This window comes from Oncorhynchus clarkii, chromosome 33 (assembly GCF_045791955.1).
Source record: "Oncorhynchus clarkii lewisi isolate Uvic-CL-2024 chromosome 33, UVic_Ocla_1.0, whole genome shotgun sequence".
Taxonomy (NCBI): domain Eukaryota; kingdom Metazoa; phylum Chordata; class Actinopteri; order Salmoniformes; family Salmonidae; genus Oncorhynchus; species Oncorhynchus clarkii.
Window position 1 is genome coordinate 1992333 of NC_092179.1, and position 21548 is coordinate 2013880.

A 21548-nucleotide genomic window follows, 5' to 3' on the forward strand; every position below is an offset into this window, starting at 1 on the left:
TTAATAGGATGCACATAACTCTGTAATGTTGGGTTGTATTGGAGAGAGTCTGTCTTGAATCATTTCCCACACACAGTCTGTGCCTGTATTTAATTTTCATGCTAGTGAGGGCCGAGAATCCACTCTCACATAGGTACGTGGATGCAAAGTGCATCAGTGTCTTAACAGCGCGATTTGTCAAGGCAAAGATACTCTGAGCACAGCCCTATCCAAATATCTAGCAGTGGCTTCTGTACTTCTTAAGGCTAGGTAGCAGTATTTTGACGTCCGGATGAAAAGCACGCCCAAAGTAAACTGCCTGTTACTCAGGCCCAGAAGCTAGGATATGGGATATAATTGGTAGATTTGGATTGAAAACACTCTAAAGTTTCTAAAACTGTTAAGATAATGTGTGAGTATAACATAACTGATTTGGCAGGCGAAACCCCGAGGACAAACCAGCCAGGGAAAATGAAATTTGAGGTCATAGGATTTCCCAATTGTTTTCTATGGGAAGCCCTATTTATGAGGAACCGGTTGCAGTTCCTTTGGCTTCCACTAGATGTCAACAATCTTTAGAAATTGGTCAATGTTTTTCTTTTGAGAAATGAAGAAGTAGTGCTATTCATTCCATGTGTCACTCTGAAGGTCCCTACTATTTTGGTTCGCGTGAACAGGAATTGGAAACAGATTATCCCGTCTTAAATTGTATTGATTATTTACATTTTAGGATACCTGAGGTTGGATTAGGAACGTTGTTTGAAATGTTTGGACCAAGTTTACAGGTAACTTATTAGATAATTTGTAGTCATGTTGGGCGAGTTGGAACCAGTGTATTTCTGAATCAAACACTCCAAATAAATGGACATTTTGGGAATATAAAGAAGGAATTTATCGAACAAAACAACCATTCATTGAGTCAACGAGACATTTGGGATTGCAAAAAGATCTTCAAAGGTAAGGCATTTATTATATCGTTATTTCTGACTATTGTGTCGCAATTCAACCTGCCTGGTTGAAAAAGCCTTTTTGAAATCTAACACAGCGGCTGGATTAACAAGAAGTTAAGCTTTATTTTGATGTATTACACAGATATTTTCGTGAATGTTGAATATTAATATTCTTGTTGTTTGAATTTGGTGCTCTGCAATTTCACTGGATGTTGTCAAATCGATCCCGCTAAAGGGATTGGCGCGTGAAGGGATCACTAAGAGGTTTTAACAAAGTTAACCATTTTCACTGTAGTGTCCAAAACGTCTTTCAAGCTGTCTGGCATTCCCTTGGCAGCAAGACCCTCTCGGTGGATGCTGCAGTGTACCCAAGTGGCATCGGGAGCAACTGCTTGTAAGCGCGTTACCACTCTACCATGTCTCCCTGTCATGGCGTTTGCGCCATCAGTACAGAAAACAACACATCTTGACCACTAAAGTCCATTTGATGTCACAAAGCTGCCCAGTACTTTAAAAATATCCTCTCATGTTGTCCTAGTTTCCAGTGGTTCGCAGAAGTGGATGTCTTTCTTAATTGACCCCCCATAAACCTAACGGACATTTACCAGGAGCTGTGCCAGGCCCGCCCTGTCTGTTGACTCATCCAGCTGTAATGCATATAATTCACTGGCTTGTATGTGAAGCAGTAATTTACATTTACATACAGTGCCTTGCGAAAGTATTCGGCCCCCTTGAACTTTGCGACCTTTTGCCACATTTCAGGCTTCAAACATAAAGATATAAAACTGTATTTTTTTGTGAAGAATCAACAACAAGTGGGACACAATCATGAAGTGGAATGACATTTATTGGATATTTCAAACTTTTTTAACAAATCAAAAACTGAAAAATTGGGCGTGCAAATTATTCAGCCCCTTTACTTTCAGTGCAGCAAACTCTCTCCAGAAGTTCAGTGAGGATCTCTGAATGATCCAATGTTGACCTAAATGACTAATGATGATAAATACAATCCACCTGTGTGTAATCAAGTCTCCGTATAAATGCACCTGCACTGTGATAGTCTCAGAGGTCCGTTAAAAGCGCAGAGAGCATCATGAAGAACAAGGAACACACCAAGCAGGTCCGAGATACTGTTGTGAAGAAGTTTAAAACCTGTTGAGGACATGGCAGATTTACGCCCCCTTTGGAGAAATTGGGTACCCCTAGAAAACTGAAAAAAAAATTGTAAAAAATTGCTAATATATGCATATAATAATTATTATTGGATAGAAAACACTCTAAAGCTTCTAAAACCGTTGGAATTATGTCTGTAAGTATAGCAGAACTCACAGGGCATGCATTCTTCCAAACTAGTTTTGTGGTCATGAAAGTTGGAGCAACTTTGACGTCATCGCCCCCACCCTTCCCAGCCACTTATGGATCTGGGGACACTTTCCATCTCTTCCACTAGATGTCCTCATTCTGTAGAGCGTCTAATCGTTCAAATCGCGCGAGAATTGACCCTATGGGAGTGATTTGAGTAAGTGCCGCGAGAAAAAACCTGTGCGTTAGGGCGCGAATTGGTCACAGCCATTCCTTTGTTCCAGCACTCCTGGGAAGAGCAAACGATGCCCGGTTGAATTGAAATTTGTTTTGTGTGTTAAAAACATCATAAAGCTTGCTTCTGCACTTAGTTTGACCTGTTTAGTCGACATATAATATGTAATTTTGAAGTTTTGATGCGCAATTTTTCCGGACCAGAGGACATTTTGGGTGCATTTCAGCTGATGTTATTAGCAGTAGCCCATACAAAGACGCAAGACTTGAAACCAAACGATGTATTGGGTAAGTATGAACCCTTCCAGAACATTCTGAACGAAGACCATCGAAGGTAAGGGAATATTTATGCTTAAATCTGTGTTTCTGTTGACTCCAACATTACGGAGAAATGTAGCTTATATCTGAGCGCCGTCTCAGCATATTGAATAGTGTGCGATTTCTGTAACGTTAAAAAGAAATGTAACAGAGCGGTTGCATAAAGAAGCAGTGTATCTTTCTAAAGCCGGATTTGGATACAAAAAGATTTCCCAAGCTTTAAACATCCCAAGGAGGATAATATTGAAATGGAAGGAGTATCAGACCACTGCAAATCTACCAAGACCTGGTCGTCCCTCTAAACTTTCAGCTCATACAAGGAGAAGACTGATCAGAGATGCAGCCAAGAGGCCCATGATCACTCTGGATGAACTGCAGAGATCTACAGCTGAGGTGGGAGACTCTGTCCATAGGACAACAATCAGTCGTATATTGCACAAATCTGGCCTTTATGGAAGAGTGGCAAGAAGAAAGCCATTTCTTAAAGATATCCATAAAAAGTGTTGTTTAAAGTTTGCCACAAGCCACCTGGGAGACACACCAAACATGTGGAAGAAGGTGCTCTGGTCAGATGAAACTAAAAATTGAACTTTTTGGCAACAATGCAAAACGTTATGTTTGGCGTAAAAGCAACACAGCTGAACACACCATCCCCACTGTCAAACATGGTGGTGGCAGCATCATGGTTTGGGCCTGCTTTTCTTCAGCAGGGACAGGGGAGATGGTTAAAATTGATGGGAAGATGGATGGAGCCAAATACAGGACCATTCTGGAAGAAAACCTGATGGAGTCTGCAAAAGACCTGAGACTGGGACGGAGATTTGGCTTCCAACAAGACAATGATCCAAAACATAAAGCAAAATCTACAATGGAATGGTTCAAAAATAAACATATCCAGGTGTTAGAATGGCCAAGTCAAAGTCCAGACCTGAATCCAATCGAGAATCTGTGGAAAGAACTGAAAACTGCTGTTCACAAATGCTCTCCATCCAACCTCACTGAGCTCGAGCTGTTTTGCAAGGAGGAATGGGAAAAAATGTCAGTCTCTCGATGTGCAAAACTGATAGAGACATACCCCAAGCGACTTACAGCTGTAATCGCAGCAAAAGGTGGCGCTACAAAGTATTAACTTAAGGGGGCTGAATAATTTTGCACGCCCAATTTTTCAGTTTTTGATTTGTTAAAAAAGTTTGAAATATCCAATAAATGTCGTTCCACTTCATGATTGTGTCCCACTTGTTGTTGATTCTTCACAAAAAAATACAGTTTTATATCTTTATGTTTGAAGCCTGAAATGTGGCAAAAGGTCGCAAAGTTCAAGGGGGCCGAATACTTTCGCAAGGCACTGTATATTTAAGATATTGACATATATGTAATTCATTAACAGGGGTCTGACTTTATAGTAAGTACAGCATCCTATGATACAAGGCATTTATGTAATAAATTACAATGGGTCTGACTCCAAGGAATGAGTGTTACACTGAGGCCTGTACTCTGGAGCGGGATCGATTTGGAGGTGGAGGGTCCGTCATGGTCTGGGGCGGTGTGTCACAGCATCATCGGACTGAGCTTGTCGTCATTGCAGGCAATCTCAACGCTGTGCGTTACAGGGAAGGCATCCTCTTCCCTCATGTGGTACCCTTCCTGCAGGCTCATCCTGACATGAACTCCCAGCATGATAATGCCACCAGCCATACTGCTCGTTTTGTGCGTGATTTCCTGTAAGACAGGAATGTCAGTGTTCTGCCATGGCCAGTGAAGAGAACGGATCTCAATCCCATTGAGCACGTCTGGGACCTGTTGGATCGGAGGGTGAGGGTTAGGGCCATTCCCCTTAGAAATGTCCGGGAAATGGCAGGTGTCTTGGTGGAAGAGTGGGGTAACATCTCACAGCAAGAACTGGCAAATCTGGTGCACTGCAGTACTTAATGCAGCTGGTGGCCACACCAGATACTGACTGTTACTTTTGATTTTCAGCCCCCTCCCCCTTTGTTCAGGGAAACATTCCATTCCTGTTAGTCACATGTCAGTGGAACTTGTTCAGTTTATGTCTCAGTTGCTGAATCTTGTTATGTTCATACAAATAATGTATGGACTAACATCCCACGTTTTCTGGCCTGTAGAGTTTAAACCATTTGTCATGTTCAGCCCGTGCTGTACATTGGCTGGTCCCGTAGTGGTCTCAAGGTTTATTATTCAGGTTCAGGTTCCCGACAACTATACACACCATCATAAAAAAAAGTAGATCTGTAACAAAGAGGTTTCAGTCTGCCCATACTGGAGAGTTTCTGCAAACTATTTATGACTGGCTGTTAAGTCATAAAACCGGCCCAACAACTGCCTCTCTCCTAACCTGTGGGAGAGAGGGGGGTCTGACAATCTGTCAGCCACTGCCAGGTGATCTGGCACCTTTGATCATCACCAAGGAAAGAGAGTCATGAAACCGCTTGGAGTTTGCCAAAAGGCCCCTAAAGACTCTCAGACCAGGAAACCTGGCACAATCCTTACGGTGAAGCATGGTGGTGGCAGCATCATGCTGTGGGAATGTTTTTCAGCGGAAGGGATTGAGGGAAAGAAACTGAGCAAAGTACAGAGATATCCTTGATGAAAACCTGCTTAGGACCTCAGACTGGGGTGAAGGTGAACCTTCTAGTAGGACAACGACCCTAAGTACACAGCCAAGAAAACGCACCAGTGGCTTCCGGACAAGTCTCTGAATATCCTTGAGTGGCCTAGCCAGAGCATAGACTTGAACCCGATCGAACATCTCTGGAGAGACCTGAAAATAGCTGTGCAGCAAGCTCACCATCCAACCTGACAGAGCTTGAGAGGATCTGCAGAGAAAAATGGGGGAAACTCCCAAATACAGGTGTGCCAAGCTTGTAGCGTCCAATCCAAAAAGACTCGAGGCTGTAATCACTGCCAAAGGTGCTTCTACAATGTACAGAGTAAAGGGTCTGAAAACGTATGTAAATGTGATGTTTCCGTTTTTCTATTTTTTGTATTATACATTTGCAAAGAATTTGAGAAACCTCTTTTTCTTTGTACTTATGGGGTCCTTATTGTGTGTAGATTGATGAGGAAAAACAATGAATCCATTTTAGAATAAGGCTGTAATGTAACAAAATGTGGAAAAAGTCAGTCCAGTCATTTGGTTTGCCTTTCTGTGTGTGTCTCTCTGTTAGTTTGCGTGTATGTGTAGCGGAGCATCTCACCTTCGCTGTGCTGGCTGCCTGCACTCCCCCCCCTTCCAGGTTGGCTTTGGGGAGGCTCGTGCAGAGGGTGTGGGTTGTAGGGCTGTGGGATGGGGTACTGGTAAGGGAAGGCCAGGGGCCAGGGGGCAGCCCCAGGGCGGGGCAGGGGAGCAAGGGTGTCTTGGTCGGACGCCCCACTCGACCAATCGTGGTCTCCCAGTGAGAGGTTAGCCATATCTGAGAGAGAGGAGAGGAGAGAAAATGGGAGGAGGGGAAGGGAGAGAGTGGAGGAGAAGGGGAAGGAGTGGAAAGGGACAAACGTGTTAAAGAAGAAAGAGTAAAGGAGAGGTGAAGAGTCATAAAGCAAGCTTTCTTGTGGAAGACAAAGAGATAATAAGACTCATTGCCACAGAGGTCTCCGAATATGGAGAGGTGAAGAGTCATAAAGAAAGCTTTCTTGTGGAAGACAAAGGGATAATAAGACTCATTGCCACAGAGGTCTCCGAATATGGAGAGGTGAAGAGTCATAAAGAAAGCTTTCTTGTGGAAGACAAAGAGATAATAAGACTCATTGCCACAGAGGTCTCCGAAGATGGAGAGGTGAAGAGTCATAAAGAAAGCTATCTTGTGGAAGACAAAGAGATAATAAGACTCATTGCCACAGAGGTCTCCGAAGATGGAGAGGTGAAGAGTCATAAAGAAAGCTATCTTGTGGAAGACAAAGAGATAATAAGACTCATTGCCACAGAGGTCTCCGAATATGGAGAGGTGAAGAGTCATAAAGAAAGCTATCTTGTGGAAGACAAAGAGAAAATAAGACTCATTGCCACAGAGGTCTCCGAAGATGGAGAGGTGAAGAGTCATAAAGAAAGCTATCTTGTGGAAGAGATAATAAGACTCACTGCCACAGAGGTATCTGAAGATGGCGAGGTGAAGAGTCATAAAGAAAGCTATCTTGTGGAAGAGATAATAAGACTCACTGCCACAGAGGTCTCCGAAGATGTAGTAGCACTGCTCAGAGAAGGTGATCTTGTTGACGGTGTGCCGGATGTAGCCGGCCTTCAGCAGGTTGCTGGCGTACTTCCTGGCCTCACGGCGGTCAGTGAAGCCCTCTATGTGATGGTAGAGCCAGTCCACCACGTCCGAGCCTGGGACAGAGACAGACAGATGGAGAGGGTGAGAGAGACCTTAACAATAGTCCCTATGAAAGCGAGACAATACAGACAGAAGAGCGAGTGAAGAGAGCAAAGTAAAGAGAGAAAGAATACCTATGAAGGCGGAGGGGATTGTGATCTTGAGCCACATCCTGTCTCGCACCTCCAGGCCAGACTCTGGATTGGCCATCGCTTTGGCAATTGCTGCCATGTCGCTGTGAATGGATAAATGAAAGTCATCGAGCCCTGGGAGGGAAAGAAGGAAAGAGCAACAGTCAGATAGCTGCAGCAGTGAAACAACCCAGCAGGCAAAACTGTAAAAAACTGGTTGAAATGACATCCTAACAACATTATTTCAACCAGTTTCTGGTTGTAATAATAATTTCACCCAGTCTTGCCCACTGGGAAACACCAAGGGAGCCATTCATTCATTCATTCAGCAGCAAGCGGGAAATGAAGTAAGCAGAAGTGACAGTCGTGCAACAACCCACTAGGGAAAATGTATTGACAAGATGGCAGGATTGACTTTTCTGTCATCAGGGTCAAGTTATACGGACTAAAATAGGACACATTTTTCTACACGTCTTTTTAGAGACCAGAAAAATACGTGTTTGCCTGGTTGTAATCTGGGACGTTGCTTCGACCAGAATACAAACCCAAATTATGTTATTTTCTATCAGATGTCTTGATGTCGTCACAACCAGATTTCGACCACAAACGTTTGTCATTGGGTTGTCCCATGCCAACTTTTGCCCGCTGGGGATGGTGGAGGGGTGACTTACGCTCAGTCTCAGGGATGGAGCTTGTGATGGAGGAGCTGGTGGAGGTGATGGTGGTCAAAGAAGGGCTCATACCATACACTGGGTACGCCCCCGTCATTGCTGCGGTGTGGGACACCCAGGCAGCAGGGTCTATGGGACGGATCGGCTCACCTACACAGAGAAAGAGTTGTTTTGTCTCTGTGGAACATGGTAAAACACATTTACATCGATTTCCCCCCCCCCCATAAAAGCAAATGAAATGTCAAATCTTAGAGGTGACATTTGATCCTCCCAAGAGGAAAATATATCCATCTGAGGAAGTTTTTACGAAGTCATTACGTCTAATTACATGATGCTGTGTGTGAGTACTCACTTCTCGGCAGTGTGAAGCATCCTCGAGGGTTAGGATCCCAGCACTTAGCCACAGTCAGAGTAATAGGGCTGTCAACAATTACACACAGCAAACACTCAGTTTACACACAGTTTATACACACACAAACCAGCAGCAATGTGTGATACTCAGCACGTATCAGTGTGTAGGTTTCAGTGTGTGTGAGACTGCTCCTTACCCTGGCTTATGCACAATCTCCCTCAGTACTCTTACTGCATCATCACTGTGTGATACTCAGCACGTATCAGTGTGTAGGTATCAGTGTGTAGGTTTCAGTGTGTGTGAGACTGCTCCTTACCCTGGTTTATGCACAATCTCCCTCAGTACTCTTACTGCATCATCACTGTGTGATACTCAGTAGGTTTCAGTGTGAGAGAGACTGCTCCTTACCCTGGCTTATTCACAATCTCCCTCAGTACTCTTACTGCATCATCACTGTGTGATACTCAGTAGGTTTCAGTGTGTAGGCTTCAGTGTGTGAGAGACTGCTCCTTACCCTGGTTTATGGACAATCTCCCTCAGGACTCTGACTGCATCATCATTGCTCATGTTTTCAAAGTTAATGTCGTTCACCTGGAGAAGAGGGGATGAGAGATGGGGTGATGTAGAAAAGGGAGAGAAAGAAACCAGGAAATCCTACCAACCAAGTCCAATTAAAGACCCCAAAACCATTCCTCTTATTCTCACTTTCTTTGCCACTTAAAAATACTTTAAAGCACGACTTAAGTCATTTTTTGGGGTATCTGTATTTCACTATTTATATTTTTAGAACATTTTACTTTTTACTCCATACATTTTCCCTGACACCCAAAAGTACCCAAAATATTTTGAATTCTTAGCAGGACAGGAAAATGGTACAATTCACACACTTATCAAGAGAACATCCCTCAAAATCCCTACTGCCACTGATCTGGCGGACTCACTTAATTTGTAAATTATGTCTGAGTTCTGGAGTGTGCCTCAGAAATTACAGCCCAAATAAATGCTTCACAGAGTTCAAGCAACAGACACATCTCAACATCAATTGTTCAGAGGAGACTGCGTGAATCAGGCCTTCATGATCAAATTGCTGCAAAGAAACCACTACTAAAGGACACCAATAAGAAGAAGAGACTTGGGGGCTACTGAGTGGCGCAGTGGTCTAAGACCCATGGGGTGGTGCACAATTGGCCCAGCGTCATCTGGGTTAGGAGAGGGTTTGGCTGACAGTGATGTCCTTGTCCCATCGTGTACTTGCGACTCCTGTGGCTGGCTGGGCGCAGATGCACGCTGAAACGGTCACCAGGTGCACGGTGTTTCCTCCGACACATTGGTGCGGCTGGCTTCCGGATTAAGTGGCCATCATGTCAAGATGCAGTGCAGCTTGGTTGGGTTGTGTTTCGGAGGATGCACAGCTCTCGACCTTCGCCTCTCCATACGGGAGTTGCAGCAATGAGACAAGACTGTAACTACCAATTGGATACCACGAAATTGGGGAGAAAAAGGGGTAAAAGTTAAAAAAAGACAACAAAAAAAGAATAAGACTTGCGTGGGCCAAGAAACACGAGCAATAGACATTAGACCGGTGGAAATGTTTCCTTTGGTCTGGAGTCCAAATTGGAGATTTTTTGTTCCAACCGCCGTGTCTTTGTGAGATGCGGTGTGGGTGAACGGACGATCTCTGCATGTGTATTTCCCACCATAAAGCATGGAGGAGGAGGTGTTATGGTGTGATGGTGCTTTGCTGTTGACACTGTCTGTGATTTATTTAGAATTCAAGGCACACTTAACCAGCATGGCTACCACAGCATTCTGCAGAAATACGCCATCCCATCTGGTTTGGGCTTATTGGGACTATCATTTGTTTTTCAACAGGACAATGAGTGATAACGTGCTGCATCAGATGACCTGGCTCCACAATCCCCCGAGCTCAAGCAAATTGAGATGGTTTGGGATGAGTCGGACCGCAGAGTGAAGGAAAAGCAGCCAACATGTGTTCGGCATATGTAGGAACTCCTTCAAGACTGTTGGAAAATCATTCCAGGTGAAGCTGGTTGAGAGAATGCCAAGAGTGTGCAAAGCTGTCAACAAGACAAAGGGTGGCAATTTGAAGAATATCAAATATAAAATATATTTGGATTTGTTTAACACTTTTTTGGTAACTACATGATTCCATATGTTATTTAAATATAATTTCAGCAATTACATTAACTTTTGATACTTATGTATATTGAAATCAAATACTTTTAGTATTTTACATGATCACTTTCAATTTTAAGTAAGTCATTTTCTATTAAGGTATCTATACTTTTACTCAAGTATGACAATTGGGTACTTTTTCCACCACTGTTAAACACAAACGCTCAACAAACACCTGCAACAGCATGTCTCCAGGCTCGATGCGTCCGTCGGCGGCCACCGCCCCTCCCTTCATGATAGAGCCAATGTAGATTCCTCCATCTCCTTTCTCGTTACTCTGACCCACAATACTGATGCCCAGGAAGTTATACTTCTCTGCATGAAGGGAGGGAGGAGGAGGAGAGGAGGAAGGAAGAGTAATGACAAGAGAAAGAAAGCGTGTTGAACAAAACAAAGGATATCTTCCCTACAGATGTAAACCAATAGCCAGAGTGAAGGATACATATGAATCCCTCTGAAAGGGGAGTCTTTGGCCTCTGATGTAAACCAATAGCCAAAGTGAAGGATACATATGAATCCCTCTTTGAAAAGGGAGTCTTTGGCCTCTGATGTAAACCAATAGCCAGAGTGAAGGATACATATGAATCCCTCTTTGAAAAGGGAGTCTTTGGCCTCTGATGTAAACCAATAGCCAGAGTGAAGGATACATATGAATCCCTCTTTGAAAAGGGAGTCTTTGGCCTCTGATGTAAACCAATAGCCAGAGTGAAGGATACATATGAATCCCTCTTTGAAAAGGGAGTCTTTGGCCTCTGATGTAAACCAATAGCCAGAGTGAAGGATACATATGAATCCCTCTTTGAAAAGGGAGTCTTTGGCCTCTGATGTAAACCAATAGCCAGAGTGAAGGATACATATGAATCCCTCTTTGAAAAGGGAGTCTTTGGCCTCTGATGTAAACCAATAGCCAGAGTGAAGGATACATATGAATGAATACCTCTTTGAAAAGGGAGTCTTTGGCCTCTGGGCTCGTATACACAAAGCGTCTCAGAGAAGTTCCGATCTACTGGTTGAATCAACATTGTTTCCACATCATTTCAACCCCAAAAAACAATGTGATAGCGTTGAAGCAAAGGGGGAAACTAACTGGATTTGCAAAAAGTCATCAACGTAAGGGCATTTCATATTTTTTTCACCAAACTTTTAACCTAAATCCAATGGCATGGTGAAATGTTTTGTTGATTTCAGGTGGAATTCACGTTAGTTGACAACTCAACCAAATGTAAATCCAAATTAGACGTTGAACTGACTTCTGTGCCCAGTGGGTGGTCTCTGAATCTTGAAGTCAATCCATAAATCACCAATGATATATAAAATATCATATAGACGTAAAGTTATATACATTACACAGATATAGATGAACAGTACTACTCACCCATATTTAAAGTGACAGTGATGATGTTCAGTGACATGGTGGAATCTGTGACGCTGCTGAAAGAGGACGACTGGACAGGAGGAGAGGGAGGAGTAGAGGAATGACTGAAAGAGATAGAGGTGAGGACATGCACAAGGACCACTGAACACAAAGCAAACTGGCATCTGTGTGTGTGTGTGTCTTACCCTCTCCATCCGTGGCGCTTTGGGTTTCCGCCGCCGCCGCCGATGTCGTCTCATGAGCCTCGACGAAGTGCTCTGCTCCGTGGAGCCACTGAACCTGCGGGTGATGACATCTCAGCGGTGATACAACTCACTGTGGTGTCATGACACACAATGCACACTCATCTGCCAGTGGTTGATTGGCCACATGTGACTCCATCCATTTGAGCCAATCTTAGACGTGGCCATTGAGCTCAAAGGGAAAAGCAACAGTCTTTTGTATGGCTTTTCTAGAGCATATGATTTGTGGGCACTTGAATAAGAGTAGATAGCGATCACGTAGAGTGTATACATCAAATGGATTATGTCATGTTTTCATGTGATAGGACACCTTTTTAGTTGTCTTGGGTAAATGTACACACTACATGACCAAAGTATTCGGCCACATGCTCATCAAACATCTCATTCCAAAAATCATGGCCATTAATATGGAGTTGGTCCCCCCTTTGCTGCTATAAACAGCCTCCACTCTTCTAAGAAGGCTTTCCACTAGAAGTTGGAACATTGTTGCGGGGACTTTCTTCCATTCAGCCACAAGAGCTTTAGTGAGGTCAGGCACTGATGTTGGGCGATTAGGCCTGGCTCGCAGTCGGTGTTCGCATTTCATCCCAAAGTTGTTAGGTGGGGTTGAGGTGCAGGCGAGTCAAGTTCTTCCACACCGATCTCGACAAACCATTTCTGTACGGACCTCGCTTTATGCACAGGGCCATTGTCATGCTGAAACAGGAAAGGGCTTTCCACAAATTGTGACCACAAAGTTGAAAGCACAGAATCGTCTAGAATGTCAGTGTACGCTGTAGTGTTAATATTTCCCTTCACTGGAACTAAGGGGCCTAGCCCAAACCATTATTTATCATCCACCAAACTTTACAGTTGGCAATATGCATTGAGGCAGGTAGTGTTCTCCTGGTATCCGCCAAACCCAGATTCATCCGTCGGACTGCCAGATGGTGAAGCGCCACTCATCACTCCAGAGAACGTGTTTCTACTGCTCCAAAGGCGGCGAGCTTTACACCACTCCAGTCGATGCTTGGCATTGCACATGGTGATCCCAATGAACCCATTTCATGAAGCTCCCAATGAAAACCATTTCATGAAGCTCCCGATAAACAGTTATTGTGCTGACGTTGCTTTCAGAGGCAGTTTGGAATTCGGTAGTGAGTGTTGCAACCGAGGACAGACGATTTATTTACACGCTACGCGCTTCAGCACTCGCTGGTCCTGTTCTGTGAGATTGTGTGGCCTACCAATTCACGGCTGAACCGTTGTTGCTCCTAGACGTTTCCATTTCACAATAACAGCACCTACATTTGACCGGGGCAGCTCTAGCAAGGCAGAAATTTGACGAGCTGACTAGTTGGAAAGGTGGCATCCTATGACGGTGCCACGTTGAAAGTCACTGAGCTCTTCAGTAAGGCCATTCTACTGCCAATGTTTGTCTATGGAGATCACATGGCTGTGTGCTCGATTTTATACCTGTCAGCAATGGGTGTGGCTGAAATAGACAAATCCCCTAATTTGAAGGGGTGTCCACATACTTGTATATACAGTGTACGTGAGTGTGAGTGTAATTAGTCCTAACCCGTCAAGGCCTATTACAACCAACACTGGCAGCAATGAATGAGGTGATCTCTTCGTATTTAAGGGATGTTCCACTCAAATTACAACTTAACCCGATTTTTCCATTTATCATACTGGCTGTAGTTGTTTTGGGATATTTAGTCCCCTCACTGAGATAATTAAAAGCCATTTTTCTGTTGATCCGTGTGTGTGTGTGTGTGTGTGTGTGTGTGTGTGCGCGTTTGTTTGTTTGTTTGTTTGTTTGTTTGTTTGTTTGTTTGTTTGTTTGTTTGTTTGTTTGTTTGTTTGTTTGTTTGTTTGTTTGTGTGTGTGTGTGTGTGTGTGTGTGTGTGTGTGTGTGTGTGTGTGTGTGTGTGTGTGTGTGTGTGTGTGTGTGTGTGTGTGTGTGTGTGCGCGCGTTTGATTGTGTGTGTGTGTGTGTGTGTGTGTGTGTGTGTGTGTGTGTGTGTGGTGCTCACCGACTAGATGCATCATCGTCTTCAGAGTTGAAAAAGCTTGTTGTCTCCAGCTCAGAACTCATCAGCGTGGATGAGCTCTCGTACCCCGCCAGCTCCGGTCGCCGCGTCTCCCGCTCTGGACGCGTGTGACCATTCAGCCTGCCACCTGAGGAGGACGCCAGGCAAGCGGAAGAGAGGAAAAGTCAACCGAATAGTGTTCAGTAGAAACAAATCGGAAGAACAGAGACATGGGAAGGGAATACCTGAATGCAAATTTTCATTTTCAAAACACCATTTTTTTGTAAGCAAAATGTTTTGCTATGGTATGCTCTAATAAGAGTATGAATACTAATCATTATGAATACTACTACCTTTTCATACTATGTGCCAACCCAACCGAACTGTGCTGGTTCCGATATTTTCTTTTCAGCACGGTTCAACTACGGTCTAACCAGGCAATCTCAGTATAGCTTGGCTTCGCTTGGCCCAGCTAGGTTTAGAATATACAGTGCATTCAGAAAGTATTCAGACCTCTTGACTTTTTTCACATTTTGTTACATTGCAGCCTTATTCTAAAATGGATTAAAAAAAACAAATTTTTTCTCATCAATCGACACACAATACCCCATAATGACAAAGCGAAAACAGGTTTTTAGAAATTCCTTATTTACATAATTATTCAGACCCTTTGCTATGAGACTCGAAATTGAGCTGCGGTGCATCCTGTTTCCATTGATCATCCTTGAGATGTTTCAACAACTTGATTGGAGTCCACCTGGAGAAAATTCAATTGTTCGGACATGATTTGGAAAGGTACACACCTGTCTATATAAGGTCCCACAGTTAACAATGCATGTCAGAGCAAAAACCAAGCCATGAGGTCAAATTAATTGTCCGTAGAGCTCAGAGACAGGATTGTGTTGATGCACAGATCTGGGGAAGGGTACCAAAACATTTCTGGAGCATTGAAGGTCCCCAAGAACACAGCAGCCTCCATCTTTCTTAAATTGAAGAGGTTTGGAACCACCAAGACTCTTCTTAGAGCTGGCCGTCCGGCCAAACTGAGCAATCAGGGAAGAAGGGCCTTGGTCAGGGAGGTGACCAAGAACCCGATGGTCACTCTGACAGAGCTCCAGGGTTCCTCTGTGGAGATGGGAGAACCTTCCAAAAGGACAACCATCTCTGCAGCACTCCACCAATCAGGCCTTTATGGTAGTGGCCAGATGGAAGCCACTCCTCAGTAAAATGCACATGAGAGCCCAAATTGAGTTTGCCAAAAGGCACCTAAAGGACACACAGACCATGAGAAACAAGATGATCTGGTGTGATGAAACCAAGATTGAACTCTTTGGTCTGAATGCCAAGCATCACGTCTGGAGGAAACCTGGCACCATCCCTACGTTGAAGCATGGTGGTGGCAGCATCATGCTGTGGGGATGTTTGTCAGCGGCAGGGACTGGGAGACTTGTCAGAATCGAGGGAAAGATGAACGGAGCAAAGTACAGTGAGATCCTTCATGAAACACTGCTCTAGAACGCTCAAGACCTGGCGTGAAGGTTCACCATCCAACAGGACAACGACAGGTGTGCCAAGCTTGTAGCATCATACCCAAGAAGACTCGAGGCTGTAATCGCTGCCAAAGGTGCTTCAACAAAGTACTGAGTAAAGGGTCTGAATACTTATGTAAATGTGATATTTCAGTGTTTTATTTGAATGCATTTGCAAACATTTCTAAAAACCTGTTTTTGCTTTGTCATTAAGGGGTATTGTGTGTTAATTGATGAGGGAAAAAAACAATTGAATTCATTTTAGCTGTAACGTAACAAAAGGTGGAAAGGGTCAAGGGGTCTGAATACTTTCCCACTGTAGTGTACATATTTTTTATTCCTAACATCCTCTCTCTTCGACTCCTTCTCAGTGTCAGAGAGAATGATACAGGGCATTGGAGGAGAAGACCCCCCCCCTGACATTTTGATAAGGAATCAAGGTGATTTTGAGGTTCACCCATTGACTCTTTGGGGTTGGGTGGACTGGACCGTCGGCATCAAATGAACACACATGGGCACCCATGATTCAAACCCTGCCATTAGGCACAGATCTAGGATCAGGTTACTCCCCCTACGTCCTTTAAGGGAGAATGCAAAAAATGACTAGATCAGCATCCATGGGCAACTTCCTCCTATTCCTCCAATAATGGCTAAATGTGGTTATCACTGCATTATATGTTATGACTCCTATGCAGTTAGTCAATTTATATATCATTAACTTCATAATACAAAACAAAGTAAGGTGTGAATCAATTGAATTCTTAATGACATCTCTATGGACCCACCTTGGTGGTTCAAAGGTAATACATGTATGCATTTCGGGGTACATCGAGACAGAATAGGCAGTATTGGGATGCACTCTTGTCACATGGTACCCTACATGTTAACGACACCACATTTCACACAGAACAAGGCACTCACTGGGCAAGTTTCTTTTGCCATATAGTCATCCCAGCAGCCTATTTTCAAGATGGCCGCCATTAACTTCAATGGGGAGGAACTGTATTGATTTTGCATGACCATAACTGAATAAGTAATTGGTGTAATAAGACAGAAAATGTCTTCAAATATTTGTTACAATGAGGGTAACACAAAATCGGCCCAGGTATGTAACTTTCTAGCAAAATATTACCAGAATAGTAGTAAAAATCTGCCAAAAAAGCAGTCTGAATTGCAGAATTTTGCAGCCATTTCAAATATTTGACATTAAAACACTTAGAAAATGTTTTAGAAGCATTCACTGATGTCTATTTATAAAAATTATATATGATTCTATAAATTGTGTTAACATCAAGAAATGCGATGTGAAACCTGCCCAGTACATGGCACCCTGTAGCGCCGGAGAGGCGGGAGACTCCGGCAGCGCTGGAGAGGAGGAAGGCTCTGGACGGATGGGCCGGAGAGACAGCCTGGTACGGGGAGCTGCCACCGGAGGGCTGGGGTGTGGAGGTGGTGACGGATAGACCGGGCCGTGCAGGCGCACTGGAGCTCTTGAGCACCGAGCCTGCCCAACCTTACCCGGTTGAATGGTCCCGGTCGCCCTGCCAGTGCGGCGAGGTGGAATAGCCCGCACTGGGCTATGCAGGCGAACCGGGGACACCGTGCGCAAGGCTGGTGCCATGTAAGCCGGCCCAAGGAGACGCACTGGAGACCAGATGCGTAGAGCCGGCTTCATGGCACTTGGCTCGATGCCCACTCTAGCCCGGCCGATACGCGGAGCTGGAATGTACCGCACCGGGCTGTGCACCCGCACTGGGGACACCGTGCGCTCCACAGCATAACACGGTGCCTGCCCGGTCTCTCTAGCCCCCCGGTAACCACAGGAAGTTGGCTCAGGTCTCCTACCTGGCGTAGCCATACTCCCTGTTAGCCCCCCCCCAAGAAATTTTTGGGGCTGACTCCCGGGCTTCCATCCACGACGCCGCGCTGCCTCCTCATACCAGCGCCTCTCCGCTTTCGCCGCCTCCCGTTCTTCCTTGGGGCGGCGATATTCTCCTGGCTGAGCCCAAGGTCCTTTACCGTCTAATTCGTCCTCCCATGTCCATAACTCCTCGCGCTGCTCCTGCTGCTGCTTTCTCCTTTGCCCATTACCACACCGCTTGGTCCTGTTGTGGTGGGTGATTCTGTAACGATTCTCTTCTTGTGAAGTAGAGGCGGACCAAAGCGCAGCGTGGTGGTTGTTCATTGTATTTATTGACGACACTATACATGAACAAACTAACGAAAAAAAACAAGAAACGTGAGAACTCAAAACCTAATACAGCCTATCTGGTGAACACTACACAAAGACAGGAACAATCACCCACAAACAAACAGTGAAACCCAGGCTACCTAAGTATGATTCTCAAAACCATACTAGGCCGAAAACATAGAACTGCCCCAAAACATAGAAAAACAAACATCCCAGCAAAGAGGTACAGGTAACCCATTTTTGCAAAATGCCTTCATAATGAGTGCACCAAACTTTACATGAAGCTGGGAAATGTCTAAACAATGATGCCTAGCTATTGGTTATTTATTCATTGGGTACACATTTTCCAATATGGCCATCAACAGGCTCTATTGGTTTTAATTGGATTGGTCTGACATGGAATACTCCCTAATGATAATACCAAAAATATTATAGTTATGGAGATAATGCAACCAATTTAGCCAGGTTTGCAAAATACTGTATATAATCTTTGTAAAATTACGATCATACTTTTCCCCCAAAATATGCCAAAAACACTATTCATATAACTGTTTATGATCAGTATTTGGATCTCTTATTTCTATATTTTATTTTCAAACAATTAAAAATTTATCTATAATATTCCTAAAGGGATCTTTCACTCATTTGAAGTGATTTTAATGAGAGACAATATTGAATCCATATACACTAGATTCCAACATAACATTCTAACAAACTGCCTTACGATGAGGGCATCAACTTACATAGCTGGTAAAGTATTAAAGCCTTCGGTTTACAACCTTTATAGATTGTGTCTAGTTACACTATTTATTTTTTTTTTTAAGCAATAAGGCCCGAAGTGGTGTGGTATATAGCCAATATACCATAGCTAAGGGCTGTTCTTACGCACAACGCAATGCGGAGCGCCTGGAAACAGCCCTTAGCTTTGGTATATTGGCAATATACCACAAACCCCCAAGGTGCATTATTGCTATTAGAAATGGATTACCAACTTAAATAGAGCAGTAAAAATAAATGTCTTGTCATACCCGTGGTATACGGTCTGATATACCACGGCTGTCAGACAATCAGCATTCAGGGCTCGAACCAACCAGTTTTAGGTTGGTTTAGGCAATCACTGAACTGATCAATTACAAAGATTATGGATATACTGACAAGATTCATGTCTCTCCGCTGTAACAATGGGAGTCGTTGTCCACAAAGCGGCATGGCGGTCTGTCTAGCTCCCGCTTATCCTTTCTTTGGATTGGTGGATACATCTCATCAGGGGTGCAACTTTCACTGGGGACGGGGAGGTGCCCACAACATTCTGAATTTGCATTTTTTTGTCCCTGCAGTTTTATCATCGGAATATGATGCAAAACAAGGCAACGGTTTGCTTTAGGACCATGCCCCCGAGTGGATGCCCCCGAGTGGTCGAGTAGGCTGTTTGAAGTGTTTATCTGACTGGATTAAAACTAAAATGCCCCTCCCCCCACCACACACTTCTTAAACAAAAGTTGCGCCTCTGCATCTCATTATTGTAATCCTTTTTAAAATATTCGATGAGGGTTGTTGACGTCAACCACCTGTATTCAATGGAGAGAGATGCTTTGCTACTCGCCTCAGGCCATGAATATGCCTAGCCATCTCGAGACAACTCCAATATGAAATGTTTTTTTTCTCAAAGTTGCCGGGATGTCATGTGTCCTACTTATATCAGGGCACTCGTGTCAACTTAAGCATCACAAAACTTCCATTTGATCAAATAAACATCACATAGCAAATAAGCCATTCATTTTTACCTCCACACAAAAACTCCTTGAAAGAAACACCAAATGCTGGAGGGAGACAGATTTTCTATCGAGTTTGGGCCTCTTCCTCTTCCTCTCTGTCAATTAGCTCAGCTGGTCAGGTGTAGTGCCTAGTTGGAACAAAATGCAGCAGTACCTGTGGTACTCCAGGAACAGAGTTGCTTAACATTGGTATAGGGCCTACTGAATTGTATTGGTTAGTGGCTGCTGAGGGTTGTCGAGGGCATCAGCAATAGCTCAATTGCTAAAATATTGGATTTTTTCTAATCACCAATTGCATAATTTCAATAAAATGGGACTGAGTCACTGGCTTACTGGTGTTCTTCCATGCCGTCCATAGGAGGGGTGCGTCACTTGAGTGGGTTGAGTCACTGACGTGATCTTCCTGTCCGGGTTGGCGCCCCCCCCCTTGGGTTGTGCCGTGGTGGAGATCTTTGTGGGCTATACTCAGCCTTGTCTCAGGATGGTAAGTTGGTGATTGAAGATATCCCTATAGTGGTGTGGGGGCTATGCTTTGGCAAAGTGGGTGGGGTTATTTCCTGCCTGTTTGTCCCTGTCCGGGGGTATCGTCGGACGGGGCCAGACTGTCTCCCGACCCCTCCTGTCTCAGCCTCCAGTATTTATGCTGCAGTAGTTTATGTGTCGGGGGGCTAGGGTCAGTTTGTTATATCTGGAGTACTTCTCTTGTCCTATCCGGTGTCCTGTGTGAATTTAAGTATGCGTTCTCTAATTCTCTCTTTCTCTCTTTCTTTCTCTCTCTCGGAGGACCTGAGCCCTAGGACATGCCTCAGGACTACCTGACATGATGACTCCGTGCTGTCCCCACTCCACCTGGCCATGCTACTGCTCCAGTTTCAACCCTGACCTGTTCACCGGACGTGCTACCTGTTCCAGACCTGTTGTTTTCAACTCTCTAGAGACAGCCGGAGCGGTAGAGATACTGACATTTCCTCCTGAGGTGCTGACCTGTTGCACCCTCGACAACCACTGTGATTATTCATATTTGACCCTGCTGGTCATCTATGAACATTTGAACATCTTGGCCATGTTCTGTTATCTCCACCCGGCACAGCAAGAAGAGGACTGGCCACCTGTCACGGGTGAGCGCTACTGGAGGAGAAGTCAGGTGCAGGAGAGCAGAGAGTTGTGAACAGGCGCACACTTTATTTAGACAGGAGCAAACAGCAGACGGATGCTACTGCGTCAAAACCTCCAGCAAAAATGGCAAATGTGCAAAGCGCGAAAACAGTCACAAAAGCTATAGTTTACCAAATAAACATACTTCGTGAAATAAACACGAAACATGGAAACCCAGCCTGGCGCAACACATAAAACACGTAACACAAAACAATTCCACACAAAGACATGGGGGGGGGGACAGAAGAATATACAGCAATGTAATTAAGGAATGTAAACCAGGTATGTAGGGAACAAGACAAAACAAATGGAACAATGATAAATGGAGTGGCGATGGCTAGAAGGCCGGTGACGCCGAACGTGGAAGTCGTGACACCACCCCTCATAGCCTGGTTCCTCTCTTGGTTTATTCCTAGGTTCTGGCCTTTCTAGGGAGTTTTTCCTAGCCACCGTGCTTCTACACCTGCATTGCTTGCTGTTTGGGGTTTTAGGCTGGGTTTCTGTACAGCACTTTGTGACTTCAGCTGATGTAAGAAGGGCTTTATAAATACATTTGATTGATTTGTAGGTCATTCTCCCTGACCTCCATAACAGGTAGATTTATTACATTATTTCAATAAAGAGTGGGAGCATGCTTTTGGTGTCTTATGGTAGGTACCCTGTAGGTTTTCTACGGTCTGAGAGAAGAACCAGGGAGAAAATACGACTCTTTCAGATCTTGAAAGGAACGAAGCCCTTGCAGGTTGAAAATATCCTTAAAAATAGACCAATGAGCAAATGTAAAGGACATAGAGGCCAGATAAAA

The 21548-nt window shown here is 44.3% G+C and overlaps 1 protein-coding gene across 2 annotated transcripts in view; it reads right to left on the reverse strand.

Annotated features, from left to right (window-relative positions):
• LOC139393059 (segment polarity protein dishevelled homolog DVL-3-like) overlaps positions 1–21548 on the reverse strand; it is a 55514-nt gene that overhangs the window by 2839 nt on the left and 31127 nt on the right. The window contains exons 5-14 of one of the 2 annotated variants that reach the window (XM_071141396.1): positions 14097–14241; positions 12022–12115; positions 11837–11906; positions 10637–10776; positions 8780–8856; positions 8266–8333; positions 7914–8063; positions 7246–7377; positions 6958–7125; positions 5999–6214 (exon numbers count right to left, since the gene is read on the reverse strand). In XM_071141396.1, the coding sequence (XP_070997497.1) occupies positions 5999–6214; positions 6958–7125; positions 7246–7377; positions 7914–8063; positions 8266–8333; positions 8780–8856; positions 10637–10776; positions 11837–11906; positions 12022–12115; positions 14097–14241 (1260 nt within the window). The remainder of the gene's footprint in view (positions 1–5998; positions 6215–6957; positions 7126–7245; positions 7378–7913; positions 8064–8265; positions 8334–8779; positions 8857–10636; positions 10777–11836; positions 11907–12021; positions 12116–14096; positions 14242–21548) is intronic. The other variant, XM_071141397.1, reaches the window with a different exon arrangement.